The 16,684-nt window shown below is 32.1% G+C and overlaps 1 protein-coding gene across 1 annotated transcript; it reads right to left on the reverse strand.

Annotated features, from left to right (window-relative positions):
- Positions 1 to 7,402: 7,402 nt before the first annotated feature.
- LOC148624287 (cell division cycle-associated protein 4-like) lies at positions 7,403 to 15,172 on the reverse strand. The gene is made up of 2 exons (XM_088566952.1): positions 15,016 to 15,172; positions 7,403 to 13,045 (listed from the first exon to the last, which is right to left on the reverse strand). Exon 2 carries the CDS (start codon positions 13,006 to 13,008, stop codon positions 12,265 to 12,267), a length of 744 nt encoding a protein of 247 aa, XP_088423078.1. The 5' UTR covers positions 13,009 to 13,045; positions 15,016 to 15,172; the 3' UTR covers positions 7,403 to 12,264.
- Positions 15,173 to 16,684: the final 1,512 nt, after the last annotated feature.

Raw genomic sequence — 16,684 nt, forward strand, 5'->3', positions numbered from 1 at the left:
ATCTGTAAAATTCATTATACTTTTAAATCATATCATACTATAATAAGCATGCTCAATCAAGGATTTATATATGTATCTCCTTGGCTCAATGTGAAGTCCATATATATTTTTTGGTTTTATTACATTCATTATTACACAAAGCATCGCTACTTCAAGCATATTAGATATATAAGGATGCAATGACATGTAATAACGATTAAAAATAAACTGTACGTAAGAATGAACAAGAGCCAGCCCACTATGTAAAGAGCATATTACTTTCTCCCAAGAAGAGAAATTGTATTTAGGTTAATCATGAATACTATGATACAAACTCACTTGTCATATAATTAAAAGTAATGTCTTCATTAGACACGAGCCATGTAAAGGTTATCATTATCAAGTTCAGCAAGATGAGGGTATTAATGGAAATAATTTGCCCATAATTGCCAAAGAGATGAAAATGATGTCTTAGATACAATGTCATTACGTTGTGACAGGCATCCTGCTGTGATATATAGCTACAGATAATTGCCATGCATATATATATATATGAATGTGTTGCATAAATGCATTACATATATATAAATAGATGTCAGTTTTTCGTTGTCAGGATATATGAATGGGGTGGGTAAAAATTTTCGGGACCGCACACACGTACCTTTAAGTTACTCCCTCACTCACCCAGTGCCTTTTGACTGAAGTTATTGCACGTATATGTAATGATTATATAAACGACATCATTGCTACCATTATAAACAACCATATTTTTTTGCGGTTGTATGAAACAATGCGTTTTTTTATCACACATTTTTAAGTACACGTCGGGAAGCCAAAATCCCCAGATTAATCCTAGCCTTTTTGTGACTTTTGTAGCATGGAACATTATAATACAAGTTCGTTGAGATTCGTACACTTTTACTCCAGTTAGTGATAGGACATCAGACAAAAATATTGAGAAAGCAGAAAAATGCTTGTTTTTTGTTTTTGTTTTTGTTTTTTGTCTTTTGTCTTGTGTAGTAATAGAACATGAGGTACTATTTCATAGAGATGATACTGTGGGTTTTCAGAAAACAAAAATTTCTACGAAAAACTACGGCTACACTGTAAATTGTCATAACATTAGAAGTATTATAAAATAATATTCTACCTATTCCAAATTGTTTTATCATTTTAAATCAGCTTGGTGTGAATCACACCCGGGTGGCTCCATTCTTGCAATAAGAATGTCATCACTAACTCAACAACACCAATATAAATTATCCTGCTTGAAAATCCCTTATCATTTACGAATCAATTTGTCACCAAGAAATAAACTGAAGCATTTTCGTACTTTTGACACTTTTTATACCTCGTTGAGGCAATAATTAAAGAAATTGTTTTGTTATGTTGTTAAAATTTCAACATTCTAGTGAAGTTTAATGGGCGGCATAAAGGTACATAAAAGTCATAATGAAGTTGATGAATTTTCTTGGGGGGGGATAGTGCAGTAGGCCCTCCCAGCCCATGAAATAAATGGGCTTTTTGTAGCACAGTTACTATTGGTATATGTAAGTTTGGACAAGCGAATAATAAATAGTTTATGATACAACTTACAAATATATTGTTCTAGTGATGTTCCTAGTATACTGAAAACCTATAATGGACATGATCAAATAGAGGTTTTCAGTACAGAAGAGACTCGTCCAGCAATTTCAAATATTGTACACTAAACTGATATTATGGAATAATATCAGTTTAGTGTACAATATTTGATATTATTCCATAATATCAGTTTAGTGTACAATATTTGATATTATACACTAAACTGATATTATGGAATAATATCAAATATTGTACACTAAACTGATATTATTCCATAATATCAGTTTAGTGTACAATATTTGAAATTGCTGGACGAGTCTCTTCTGTACTGATATTATGGAATAATTTATATATAGAATGTGATAAAACTTGGTGACGATCATCCTTGGCATGTCTACTCCCAAAATTGTATCTTTTATAGTATCTAGCCAAGAACAAGTAAGTATCTTATAAAATTTTGTTCTTTCTACTTATAGTTTTCTACATTTGATTCAGGAAATTACACATGGCAGGCAATTTCGATAGAGTATTTCGAACCCCACTAAGTTATCAGTATTTGGCCAATCGGGAAACGGAATTACCATCAGGTGACATGTGTTTTGATGAAAGAGCGTCTTTAAGGTCAAAGGGTAAAAAGCGAAAATATATCGATTGCGTTGGGAAAAAAACATGGACACTGTTACTAAAATTAGAACATAGGGGTATCAAAATATATTTTTTGTTTATATCTCAAAAATCATAACAGATGGAAGATATCGGAGATCTATCTACCCTAACCATCCCTCCCTTTTATCTTGTGGCAGTCAAAATTTATCGACCCTATTATCCTCGTGTCCCATCCCTTTTTTTCATTTCATCATCATTATTTCATATTCATTTTATCATCCCTTTCATGTTAATCGCCTGAATGTAGCTAAAATATTGCTGCTTCGGCGTTATACCACCAACAATCAATCAATTAATCAATTCCTGAAAATTTGATTAACAGATTTTGTAGTTATCGCCCTATTTTGCTGATTTGATCTTTTTGGTAGTTTTTTATATATCACATAGAAAACAAAAGCAGATTGAGGATTAACGTAATGATCTATTTTTGGTGCAAATTATAGAAAAATCGTTTGACCCTTCTTGGACTTATGTCCTTGAAATTGTCATTTTTGAGGTGTTCATCAGTTTTTGCCTATTATTTATACTACGAAAGCAGATTGGTGATTAAGGTAAGAGTAATCAAGGGAACCCAGATTCCAGCGAAAATCAAAAGAATGTAATCCAAGGACAAAGACCCGACATGGAAAACAGACATACGCAACTAAAACATATAATAACCAAAATAATACATACAAAGTAGCAAAAGTAAATGAGCAACTCGGACTCCACTATAAACTGGGAGCATGGACCAGGTGCACCGGTAGGGTAAGCGTCCTCTGCTTTTCTAGAAACATCCGCCAAGTTGCTCATAATAAGTCTGCGTAGTAACGGTAAGCTGTGGCATAACGTATAAGTTGCGATATGAAAATTCGATACGCAGGTACTGAAGGGATGTTGCCACATATGAAAGGAAAGTTAACAATACGGAATAAGTCATCGTATTTGTTGTATACTAGTAGTTTGGTCAATAGTTTTCCTTTACCATCGATCTCTAAGTGTAGGTCAAGATATGAGGCTGACTTCATCGTGTCTGTAGTATCTTTTATCTCAAGTTCTCTTTGGGGTAGATGCGATTTATCAAATCCCCGAAACTTTGATTGTTTTACAATAATATGGCATATCTATAGCGGAAACTGAGATTAAAGGTTCTAGCTAAACAACGTTTCTTCTTTTAGATAAGAGTTAAGGAATAGGTCAGCAAGTAGAGGAGCACAATTTGTTCCCATTGGAATGCCGACCGTTTGTTGAAAAACGCGTTCACCACACTGGACATATATGTTGTCGATTAAAAATTCCAGCATTTTGAAAACATTTTCTTCGGTATATTTAGAAGATTATTTGGAATCATTTTTACTAAGTTTAAGGAATCTCTACAAAGAACAGCATATTTTATCTAAGTGTTATCGCCTTTTTTTGTAGTAACAACGATGTACAATATTTTTGAGTCGGGATTTTAACTGGGTATGGGGAATAGAAGTATAAAGAGTTGAAAAATCATACGTTTTAGTATTATTGAGTTCTGATAATAAGCTCGAAATGAGAGATTCCAGAAGATCTTTCGAATTTTTCAGGATCCACATGGAATTAATACAAGTAACAAGTGTCGTGGTAGGACAGCTGTGAGTATAGAAGTTCAAAATGTTGAAAGAGGTTTGGTTGTGCAGATGCAGCTAAGTAGTGTTGTTAGTATTATACAATTCTTGTGGAGTTGAGGAATCCAGTACAAAGATGGTAGAGAGACCAAAAGAGGATAGCACAAATTTATGGTTTTCGACTATATCTTCTTTGGAGAATGTGGTAGCAGTATAGGTTTCGTTACTGCTATTCCTTATTGATAAAATGCTAAGTATTTCAATGTCTATCTTTGGTGCAGATTTCAGAAAAATCTGTTGACCTTTCTTGGAGTTATGGCCCTTGAAATGTTCATTTTTGGGGTTTAAATCAGTTTTTGCCTATTATTTAGAAAACAAACGCAGATTGATGATAAATTTAAATTGATAAAATGTTCAGTGTACATGTATTTCAATTTAAATTTTTGGTGCAAATTCAAGAAAACTCTGTTGACCTTCTTAGAATTGTGACCCTTGAAATTGTCATTTTTGATACATCAGTTTTTGCCTATTATTTAGAAAACGAAAGCAGAATGATGATAAATGTAGTTTGATTAAATGTTCGCTACACATGAATTTCGATATCTATATTTTGTGCCAATTCAAGAAAAATCTGTTGAACTTGAGGAGTTGAGACCCCTGAAATTGTCACTTTTGAGGTTTTAATCAGTTTTTTCCTATTACATATATATAGAAAAAGAAAGCAGATTGATGATAAATGTAAATTGATAAAATGTCAAGTTTTTCACTATCTATTTTTTGTGCAAATTTTAGAAAAATCTGTAGACACGTCTTGGAATTATGGTCCTTGACAGTGTCATTACTGAGGTGTTCATTAGTTTTTTTTTCATTTTTTTAGAACACGAAAGCAGATTGATGATTAATGTAAATGGAAAAAAAATGTTCAGTATTTCAATTTCTGTTTTTGGTGCAAAGGACCTGGACCATTTTCCCAAGGATTCTGACCATAAGTGGGGCCTATTTCAGAAAGTGTTCATATGTCAAGAATTATCATTGGAGTCTTTAAACTAGAAGACCTGTTTATCACAGGAGCCTTATTTGTTAGTAGTGATTTTATTTTAGTAAATCAAATGTGTCTGTAAGACACTAATGATGCCCCCGCTCCCTAGATTTGCCAAATTAGGAACATGTTTATTTTTGTATGAATACATGGTTTGCAGATTCAGAAATCCTTCCAAAAATTGTGATACTCATGGTCTGTTGGTTCAGCTCAATTCTCCCAAGACTTGCAATGACAAACTGTTCCAGTACCGTAACTCGAAAAATTTGGGGATCAGAAATTCCTAAATATATGCAAATCTACATATTTGTATCCTGGCCACATAGTGCCATGAAATTCTTTTTGGTAGTGTCAAGACTAGTTGCAATGAGAAAAAGAGGACCGATGGACGGACTAACAGACACATAAAAAATGTCAATACCCCCATAACAAATCCCTAACTTTGTTGCAGAGGATATATTTTTGACAAAAATTTCTAAGTGTAACTATCAGTTCCGTAATACTTCATGAAAATCAAGATCCTATGACCTTGCACACCATCATTATGTGTAGAAACATCCTGCAAAAAATATTTTGATCAGGAGGTAGCCATACAAGCAATATAGCCCTATTTCCAATGAAAATGACTGTCTTAACTTTCACCAATTTCTGTAATATTTCACGAAAAACCAAGATCATTTGACCTTGCACACCATCATTATGTGTAAAAACACATTACAAAAATATTTTAGATGTAGTTCAAAAACTACAGATAGAGATATTCATAAAAGCCATGTAGTCCTATTTCTGATGAATATAAGTAAGTCTAACTTCCACCAATTTCCGTAATATTTCACGAAAATCAAAATCCTTTGACCCTGCACACCCTCATGTGTAGAAATATCCTGTAAAATATTTTAGATGTAGTTCAAAAACTACAGAAAGAGATAGTCATACAAGCCATGTAGCCCTATTTCTGATGAATATAAGTAAGTCTAACTTCCACCAATTCCGTAATATTTCACGAAAATCAAAATCCTTTGACCCTGCACACCCTCATGTGTAGAAATATCCTGTAAAATATTTTCGATGTTGTTCATAAACTGTACGAGGAGATAGCCGGACCAGCCATGATCTGTAGATTTCTGAGTAAAATGACCGTGTAACTGTCACCCATTTCCATAATATTTCACGAAATTCAAAATTTTATGGCCCTGTACACCTTCATTATGTGTAGAAATATCCTGTTAAATATTTTAGATGTAGTTCAAAAACTGTACGAGGAGATAGCCGGACAAGCCATGATCCATATATTTCTGAGTAAAATGACTAAGTGTAACCATCACCAATTTCCATAATATTTCACTAAAATCAAAATCCTTTGGCCCTGCACACCTTCATCATGTGTAGAAATATCCTGAGAAATATTTTAGATGTAGTTTAAAAACAGTACGAGGAGATAGCCGGACAAGCAATAATCATGCGTAATCCGGACAGACAGGGGTAAATTAATATGCTCCCACCCGACAGTTCGTCGCAAGGGCATAAAGAACTCTTATTGGTGCCGAAAATGCAAATTTTGTGAACATTTGGATAGATTAAAAGTACAAAAATTTGCACGCAAACATCGTTAAAATGCATTTTCAACATTTTTGGTCTAAGTAGAACACCTCGAGTTGGGAATTCCCATAGAAGCACATTTGAAATCATCATAGTGTATGATTTTTGTATGTAGTCTGATTTATTTTCTATAAGCACAAGATGGTTGGTAATGTGCTTTTAGGTGAAAGTAATTTTTTTACTAAAAATATAAAACATTGAAACAGTAAAAACGTTATGTGGCTTATTACGACCAAAATTATTATGTAGTACTCATTGCCCAACTAAATTGCCAAACTCAGCAAATATCTCAAATGCAAAGGTTTTTGATTCGAATCTGATCTTTTTTTTTTGTTTTGTATTTTTGTTATTAAAATGCCATTTTTACTTTCGATAATAGATTAGTCATATTTTATCACAGGAAAGTTCGTAATTTTCGAAAGTTCATGTTACACCTCCCAGGTGTTTCCCAATCCACCAAATATGTCATCAATTAGTGAGGTATTTAAATGCCCAATTTATATCATTTACTTTCTTTCGTCGATAGTACATTTCAACCAACAAAATACCAAGAAAGATAGCCAAAGTCCTGTTGACACTTTTTGGACTTATGAAAGTGCCATTTTGACCATTTTCCCGGTTTTTGTCTGCTGTTAACAAAACGATAGCTGATTGAAACGTAAATTTCCAAAAAATACAAGTATGTAAAGGTCTATGATTGGTGCAAATTTGGGAAAAATCTGTTGATTGTACTTCTAAACAACTTTTGTTTTTTGACTTTTATCCTGTTATTCAATTAATATAAGTAGATGATTAATGTTTCTGGCAAAAATGTTACCATGACAAATATCACCTGTGCAAATTTGGTCAAAGGTGTTTGACCTTTTGGTTTTCTGCATGTATTGAACTTTTTAAAGCTATCAAATCAGGTTGTCCTGAAACCAGATTATTTCTGTGGTCATATCAAATACACTGTCAGGAGTAAGGTATAAAATATTTATTAACAGATATAATCTATTCATTTATCATCAAAAATATTTTCCTATAATACATTTGGACATGGAAAAACAAAATCATGTTCAAGAGACATGTTTTTTTGTCAAGACATTCTGTACAATTTTCACATATGGCAGGCAGATAAAGCAATTTTTTTGGTCCATATGTTATGTTATGTAATAAATCAGATTATTCACCAAAACTTTTTTTAAAACTAAAAAAGGTTAAGAAACCTTACAATTATTTCAGCAAAACATTCTAGCTTGTTGTTGATACCTCGTACAACTGCATTAAAATTATTTCTAATGTAAAGAAAAGAGATAAAATATTTCCTTGGTAACAGAATGTATAAAATCTACTTACATGCTGTTAAAAAGTGCCTAAGGTTTTATCCTTCATAAAAAAACAAACATTCACTAAACAATAAATAACGAGATCAATTATTGGAAACATACAATATGTGTAGTAAATATTTACTTTTTCTTCACAAGGCTAAATTCTGATGTAAAATAACACAAAGCTTCAGTTATGATACATGTAGTTAATGGAAATTCAGTAATTCAAGTAATATATTTCTTAATTCTAAGTTTACCTAGTTATCCCTTAAATAAAAAAAAAAATAAGCAAATACTTCATCCCATGTGTTTACAAATAGTAATCTTTTCCAAATAAAGTTTTTGTACAACATGAATAATCATATTCATAGCATTATGTTCAAATAAGACCCATCAAATTCATTCATGTTATCACTGGACTTAGGCTATTAAATAAATATATTTCCTCTGGACTTCTTAAATATGATGTAGAATAAAATAAAGTACTCAATCATTTTTAGTGCCTTGGAATTATGTGAATTTGACCCATCATCACGCCAGTCATCATATATCAATAATCATTTAAATAAAATAAAAATGTTATAAAGACATTTTAGTTTATATTCTACACACACGTACCACTGAACATACTAACTTAAGATACATGACTTCATTGAAATACAAGCATAAACTTTGAGTAGAGGCACTAGACAAAAAAAAACACCAACAGACCCTACAAGTTCTGCACATAATTAAACACTTGTATAAATTTCCATGGAACATATCATGATGTGTCTTTGGCATTTAAAATTAAAACAAAATGGAGCATTCAAAATGATTACTTAAAATAATCTGCATGAATCTAGGGTTTTGGTTTGGTAACCTAAAAATCTATACAAGCTAAAAACTTGACTAGTTCAACAAAAGAAGGTACATAGAAAAGAAACTATATACATAAAATCAGATCATTTTAAGTACAGGATAACTATATATAACGGTATATAGAATTCATATGTACAAGTAACATAACATGTTTAAATTAATTCAAATATGTACAACAATATTGCTGTAGATGAATATCACACACCAATTATCACGCTTTACTTCCGTCCTAAAAGCTGCCTAATACTGCAATCTTATTCCAACTGACCACCACATCATAAGTGATTAGAACAAACCATTTAAGTCTTAACTTTTAATCAAGATTTCTTTTCTGATTTTAGCTGAAAATAATTTAGTAAACACTTTCATAATAATACATGTACATTTTATCAATGAAAAGAAACCTTATCAAAACAGAAAGAAAGGATCAACTTGGTTTTCCGTGATTATTAATCACTGACCAATATACAGTCGAACCTCGATGTGTCGAAATCTCAGATAACTCAAACTGATTAAAAAGTCCCAGCAAAACCCCCCCTACTCCAATACAATTTTACCTCGGATGACTCGAAGCAATCAATCAGTCCCCTTGATAGAGACTTTGAGGTTAATTAACCCTGATTTCTCAAAGTCAACTAATTAGTTGGAAAACTGATTGCTCCATTACAAACCATGCTCGAAGTGTGTTTTAACAACGATTAGCGGGGCTTTTAAAATTAATTTGTTGACACACTTTATGGTTTGATTTGTTTATTTAATAAATTTAAAATTGCGCATGCTGTTAAAAGAAACAAATTGTATTAATAACACGTCGGAATTTACATTAACAGTGATATCGGGATATTTTGATAAAAACTTTTTAAAAAATTCAGAAGAATTGTAATAGTATCTGTCTATTTAATGAAACATCAAACAGGCGATAGTAAGGGTATTTCAACGACTACATTTGTTTCGTTAGTAAATTTAAAATTTTATCGTAATAATGTAGAGCACATGGTTTGAAGATACTTTTGATTGTGAATCAAACAAAGCAGCATGTTATGAACTATGACGTTTTTGGTGTAGAAAAAATAAGAAGGAAATTTCACTAAAACACTCGGTCCTGTTCAGTATTTCAAACATGATATACAACATACAAAAAATATCTTCTGATATGAAACACAAGACATTACAAAGTACAGTGTAATGGGCATGTACAAGCACAAAAAATGAAGTAAATACAGAAACAATCATTGACCAAACAACTAGTATTTCCGGTTTATCCTCGACCTCAGATTACTCGAACCTCGGATATCTCAAACATTTTTGCATGGTCCCTTCGACTTCGACTCAACAAGGTTCGACTGTACATGACATAATTAAAGCTCAAATCAAAATAGTATTTGTTTGCCCCACCCTAAGTATGGGTAGGCAGGTGCTTGCCTATGGAAATATTTTAAAGAATTTAGAACCCTGAACAATCAATACAGGCAATTGATGTCTTTTAATCCATAAAAATGTCAGAAAATATTTTAGGGGAATGCTACAAATGTATTTTCCTTGGAAGGTAGGGAAAGGACAAACAAACACAATTTCAATTTAGGCCTAATCAATTGTTGACGCAATCACATTGTTTTTCAAAACCTGTCCTGTGTGACTTAAAATCCTTCCAATGTCTACATTTTAGGCCAAGCTTTTGACAGCTCCTTGTGTTTGTTAAGTCATTAGACAGAAAATTGGTCTCATAACAACCTTTCTCCAAAACTACAAGTTCTTAAAAAAATTTAAATTGTATCATAAAAATACGAAGCAATATTTGACACAAAAAGTTTGAGCCATATTATATACCGTTATTGTACATGCATCTTTGTTTTTCATTCTGTACATTCAGGGCTCTAAAATCACTATTTCTTAATTAAATTCAACACAGGGAAAGTCATATTCGTAATGTTAGCACGTTGGTTTCTGTTGTTGAACATTTAATTTTCCTGTAGAAGGCAGACAATTTCTTCAATTTTTTTTTAGCACTGAAAATCCTATAATTGACATTGTAAATATATCAACATCAATGTATCCCTTAAAGACTTAATATTGTTTTTGTAATAAATCAAACAAAAAGTAAATGGATAAGACTGATTAAAATTGCATCTTTCACAAATGTACCACACACTGAAAGAACTCATCTTCTTAACTTTTTCTTGCTACATCATAAAAAAGGTCAAGATTCAATGAGTAAAAAGGCTTCTCCATTCCTAAGTTAATGATTTTTTTTTAACAGGAAAGGTAATATATAGACAACTTGATGAGATGAAAAAGTATCAAGACCCCATTGTATGTATGCAAGCTGCTCATGCCTTCACCTCACTATATGTGTATACTGTTTTGACAGCTTGGGTACTAGGGCAACAAAACCACAGCTGAGCATTTCAATAGATATAACTAACATTGTGAGATCATTGAACATTGTACTTCTTTCAGGGTTACCTGTAACGGTAATGTTACATTCTATAACAATGACTTGTTAGGACTGTCAAGACACTGTTGATAATATTCATTTAAGACACTGAAAATGGAGAAATGATGGATTATGGTAATGATCACCGGAAAACAGATTTGACCAGGCAAGTCCCACTACTTAATCCCTAAAAAGTTAACTTTCAAGCCACAGCAATGAGACTATTTCATGCATTTACTCCTTTGATTTTCATAGATGCCATATTCATAAATAAATAAAAGTACTTCTTGTACAAATGTTAATGATAAATAAATAGTTGCATATATCAAATGATTTCACAAAATGAAAATATTCTTGATTTGGCTCAAACATGATAAATATGCATGTAAAATGATCGCAATAAATAATGATGATAAACATGCAACAAGATAGTACAAGTACCAATCACAACAAAAACATGATAAAGTAAGTCCATAAAACTCTTTATTAAAACACCCTGATCAAATGGTCATAACTGGCAATGTTCATGACCAAATTACACCTTATACAAAAACATTACGTTGTACTGTATGTTTTAGGTAAACATAGAACCTAAAACCTCAGAACATTCTAAATGAAAAAAAAAATCACAAGGAATTTAGTCCTAATAAAACTTGAGCACAAACTGAAAAAAAAGATATTAAACCCTCCCTTTTTTAACACTTTGTACAATGTAATTAAAACAAAACTTTCAACAAATTATAAAAATCCATTCTAGAAGTCTATGCTCCTGAAACAGAGTCACTTGCCTATATTCTTAAGTTCAAAATGTGCAGGACATTTTTAAACTGGTCTTGCAGGCATCCACAAAACTAATTGCATAATTGAATACTTCACACATGTACTCTAACAAGCTTGTAGAAAAATATCAATCATACAAAATCTTAATAAATAGGTTTGGAATGTCAATTAAAAATGACAAATACATGTAAGAACAAGGTTCAAATAGGCACAATATTAATGTGTCAACAGTATCATGACAAAATAGATAAAAAAAAAACACTCAACCAACTTCAGTTTTTAACAAACATTTTGTATATATATAAAAATCTTCAACACCTTCATCAAAACTTTAATAAATAATGATAATTGCACAAAATGGCATGGATGTGAATCACAACCACTACCGCACCACCTTTAATATATGGAAGATATGGCATACTTGTAAATGAAATGACATCAAGTACCAACTAAGATTTGCATTATATTTTCAAGCTCTTCTGGAAGGACTTCGCCTTTGCATGATGTACTGTTCACAGGGGAATTAAATAATGATGCATAACTCTCTGTGATGACATTACTGTGAGCTGGAAATGAATGCAATACTTCTTCAGCACTAAGGGGTGTAAGTTTCATACTTGTGGCAAGAGTTGAAAAAATATCAAAGTCTGTTGAAGAAAAATCAATGTCTGCTAACATGTCTTCCACTTTTGCTGGTGATAAAGGATGAAAATGATGATTTGATAAAAATCCTTGACCTTCATTCTTTTCAGTCTTTCCGCTATCTTCAGTAATTTGTTTCATTGATGTTTGACTAACTGAACTGTTTGAAAGCTCAACAAAACTCTCAATTGGTGGAAGCGGATTGCTGACTACCTTATGGGCATGTAGTAAACTTACATCACTGTGGTGGGTCTCAAAGTTGCTGCCATTAACATCAGGCAAAGCATCCATATTAATGTCGGAGTTGTCATCAAATGAAAATGAACTACTGTCCGGTAAATTAGATTGAACGCCATCTTTCTGAAGTTCAACTTCTATATGCTTTAAAGTGTTTAGAATAAGAACAGATCTCAGAAGAGGTGGCTCTACTCTTTTCACTGGAGAAGAATGTAGTTTGAACATTGATATGTCCAAAATTGACTGACGCTGAACTAGAGCTGTTGGTTCTTCAGCATCCTCAAACTTTCTTTTCATTCCCATAGTTGTTATTTAAAGGTATTTGTTTAAGATTTACAATCTACAATTAAAAAATAACTAAATTAATATCGATGCAGTAAGTTGATATGGCAATACACCTTAACCTAAACAAAATAAAGGACTCAGTGCCCCTTGTTCTTAAATTAACTCAGTAACCGTCTTCTTTTATCATATCATAAAAACCCCTGTTATAAGTTCTGCATTTATAAAATGGCTTTGTCAAGTTCATTTTTAACTTGTACTTAAAGAGACCCTTTTCCAATTTCCTAGCTGGATCCACTCTTTACCATATATATTTCTGACAACAGGCCTGAGCTAAAAATATTTAATGAACTAATATAGTAATTATTGGGTTGTTAGCCATCTTCTGCAAGCCCACCTGCATTTTTACCAGCCATGGGTGTTGGGCTGGTGGTCAATTTCAATGACTGTGGATCACTGAATCATGGTATGGTCTAAAATGTGTAACCCATACATGTACCCGTACCCAAATATTATCTTGACATTATTTCATTATTACTTGTTATTTCCAGCTGAAAGTTGGTACACATTTGCAAAATGACATGATGGTAAGGCCAGAATTAATGATTTGTAAAATGTATGTCGAAAAAATTGATTTTATTCAAATTTCTGTATTCAAAAGGTCTAAAATGTGTAACCCAAATTTCCAATACCCAAAAATCAATGTCAAGTATTTTTGTTCTCTTTGTTAATTCAATGCGTATTTGACATAAGAACATTACAATATTATCAAAATTTTCATTGACAATAAATTAAAATCATATCAGACTCTTTAATAAGACTTTGTTTTTCATTCTGGATAAAATGGTATCCATGATTTGCTGGTACAGGGATTGATGCTAGGTATGGTGCGGAAATCAAACACAATCACTTCTTTCTTAAAAAAATATCAAATCTCAAACTTTATCCAAAGCCTTAAAGTGAAGTTTTAACCTCTTAACGATTTTAGAAAAATGTAAAAATCAGACAGGATAGCGGGAAATAGTAAGTAAATAGTTGACTTCAGAAAACTGATCAAACAAGAAATATCAGAAAAATATAGATCATTTTCTTGAGGAAATTTCATCTCGTGCAATTTTCAGTTCTTGACATAATGTAAGAATGAATATTTTAGCAAAACATTATTTGGGTAAGGGTACGGGTTACACATTTTAGAACCAACCCTGAATCATATAATTATGGGCACAGCTGATACATGTTCTCTCATTAAGAAATTGAAAATTGTTAAAATGTCGTACAAAATATTATTTTCATGTCAAAACTGAAAAATATTAAAAAAAAAAAAAAAAAAACAATATTGTTCAATCACAAGTGAAATTAATGATGAATATTTCTTGAGAAAATATATGGACTGCAGGTTCGCGCTCCCCTTTCGAGTCACTCTGAACTCGCCACTGATAAACAATCATTTACTGGGCTAACAAAGTAGTTATGGCACTGATTACATAAACTTTATTTTAAAAGGGTATTAATACAGCCAAGAGTAATCAATTCTTTGTAACACCGAAATAAACAATGGTTTTCCCATTCTACAATACATTTCGAGAAATTGTGTTCTATTTTTAGAATAACTTCCTGTTGTCAAGCACCTAGTTACTGCAAAAAGACAACTAAAGCCCTTAAAACTTATATCAACTTCAACTCTTAAATCATAAAAATCTCTAAAGTAACCCACCAGCATTCAGACAGAACAACTCAAAACATTTCCGATGAGAAACAAGCACAGGCCATAGCATAGCCTCGTTTTGAATTATTTATTGATGTCGAAGAAAGAGAAAATGTAAAATATCAATGACGATGATAGTATGACATACAACAGATCAAAATAGTTCAAAACATCTTTAAAGTAATCATTATTTTGTTAAAAAGAGGACAACTCGGTAGTATTTCACTTAAAAGCCGATTTTTCGAGACACGATCGGTTACCCGAAGAGTCACCGACCCTGAACATGGACATCATGTTAAAAGCCATCAAACAAAGGTTCTTACCTGGTTAATTTATGTTTTGAAGAATAAGATATGTAGTTGATGATCTTCTTGGCAATTTTTTAACCTGACTTTGTAGAACATAATTTGTTTTCCTCGAAGTTCGAGGACGGAATCCTTCCTTCTTCCACTTCTTTTCCCCGCTGTACCTACGTTACCTGTATGCTTCAATACGATTGGTCAGTTTTCTATCAAATTAAATATGTGCATCTAATTAACATAATAAATATGATTTAAGCGCATAGAACATCTTTAATCCGGGTATAAGTGACGCTTCACGTGAAAATCAACGACGGTTCAAAATTCTCCGACCCAAAGCCTCCTTGTGTAAAATGTGACATTTTAAAAGTAAAAAAAATATTCTTCACAGAGGTGAGAGTCACATTGATTTAACAGGGACTTTATATATGGAATTTATCTTTGAACAAAGGGCGACTAAACAAAGAAAATAGACACATTTCACATACAAAAATAATAAAATAAAAAATGAACCAAAATAACGTATGCCAGGTTTACTGATCCATATACAAATAAACAAAAGCGAATGGGCAGCTCGGGCGCCAATAAAAACTGGGAACACCCGTGGACCAAGTGTGCCGGTAGAGTAACAAGTTTCGACAAGCCCTTGCATAAAGTTTACGAGTTGTGATATGAAGTGCTGATTGGATTAGGTCACTAACAGAAGAAAAGTTGACGACACGAAATGATAAATCATCGCGTTTGTCGTATAGCTTGATCACTAGTCTTCCCTTTCTATCGATCTCTAAGAGTAAGTAAACTTATTTTTCAAATTACAAATACATTGTCATAGCACACATGCTACAGACTTTTGATATGACGATTAACCATGATTAGAACCACTTGACATATTTAAGTGGATTCATGCATGTCGAAAACCCAACGAATTCAATTTCATTTCTTGTTGGCGCGTTACAAGAGTTACCGTTCTTGATTTTGTTTGATTCGGTTGATATTAATGGGAAATAAATGCATGATTTTCTCAAAAGTGCAGATCAGATCTGAATACAGAAATAATTATCGTTACATTTATGTGAAAATATAGCATATATAGGCTGAAAAAGCATAGTTTATTTGGTGTGTTTTTCTACATCATGAATCACTTACTAGTAACCATTGGCAATGTCTGAATTTTATTTGGACTAGTACTTAAGTACTTCTCTGTCAAAGAATCGGGCAAAATATGTATAAGATGTGGTACATGAAAAAAAAACAAAATAAAAAAACAAAAACAACAAAACAAAAACAAACAAAAAATGTGGAGATTTCATTGCATTTTACAGTCCCTGCCAAGATTTAGTATTTGTACTTCATAAACTCCAGCAATAACCATCAAAGTGTTTGTAAAGTTTGCCTTATTAAGACGTTGATATGTCAAATGAGATTAAAACGCACTATTAAAAATTTCCCGCACCTTTTCCGTATTTAGGTAGTCAAAAACGTTTATGCTTTAGTATAAATTTAAATAGCTTTTAGGTTGTTTTTTTTTTCTGTATAGAATATTTTGGGGGCAAAAAAATACCAAATTGAGAAAAATTATGTGCTACCCCTTGCCTCATTCTTACACAGAATGGTAATTGATTTTGTAGCTTGTACTTGTCGATGGGTGACTGTTATACACAGTGTAGAAAGGAAAACTACATTCTTTTACTAT

The sequence above is a fragment of the Perna viridis genome, chromosome 2 (assembly GCF_037379345.1).
Source record: "Perna viridis isolate PV_CMFRI_1.1 ecotype Kerala chromosome 2, ASM3737934v1, whole genome shotgun sequence".
Taxonomy (NCBI): Eukaryota; Metazoa; Mollusca; class Bivalvia; order Mytilida; family Mytilidae; genus Perna; species Perna viridis.

Coding starts and splice junctions, on each gene's coding strand:
- LOC148624287 (XM_088566952.1), bottom strand. CDS start 13,008: ATGGGAATGAAAAGAAAGTTTGAGGATGCTGAAGAACCAACAGCTCTA.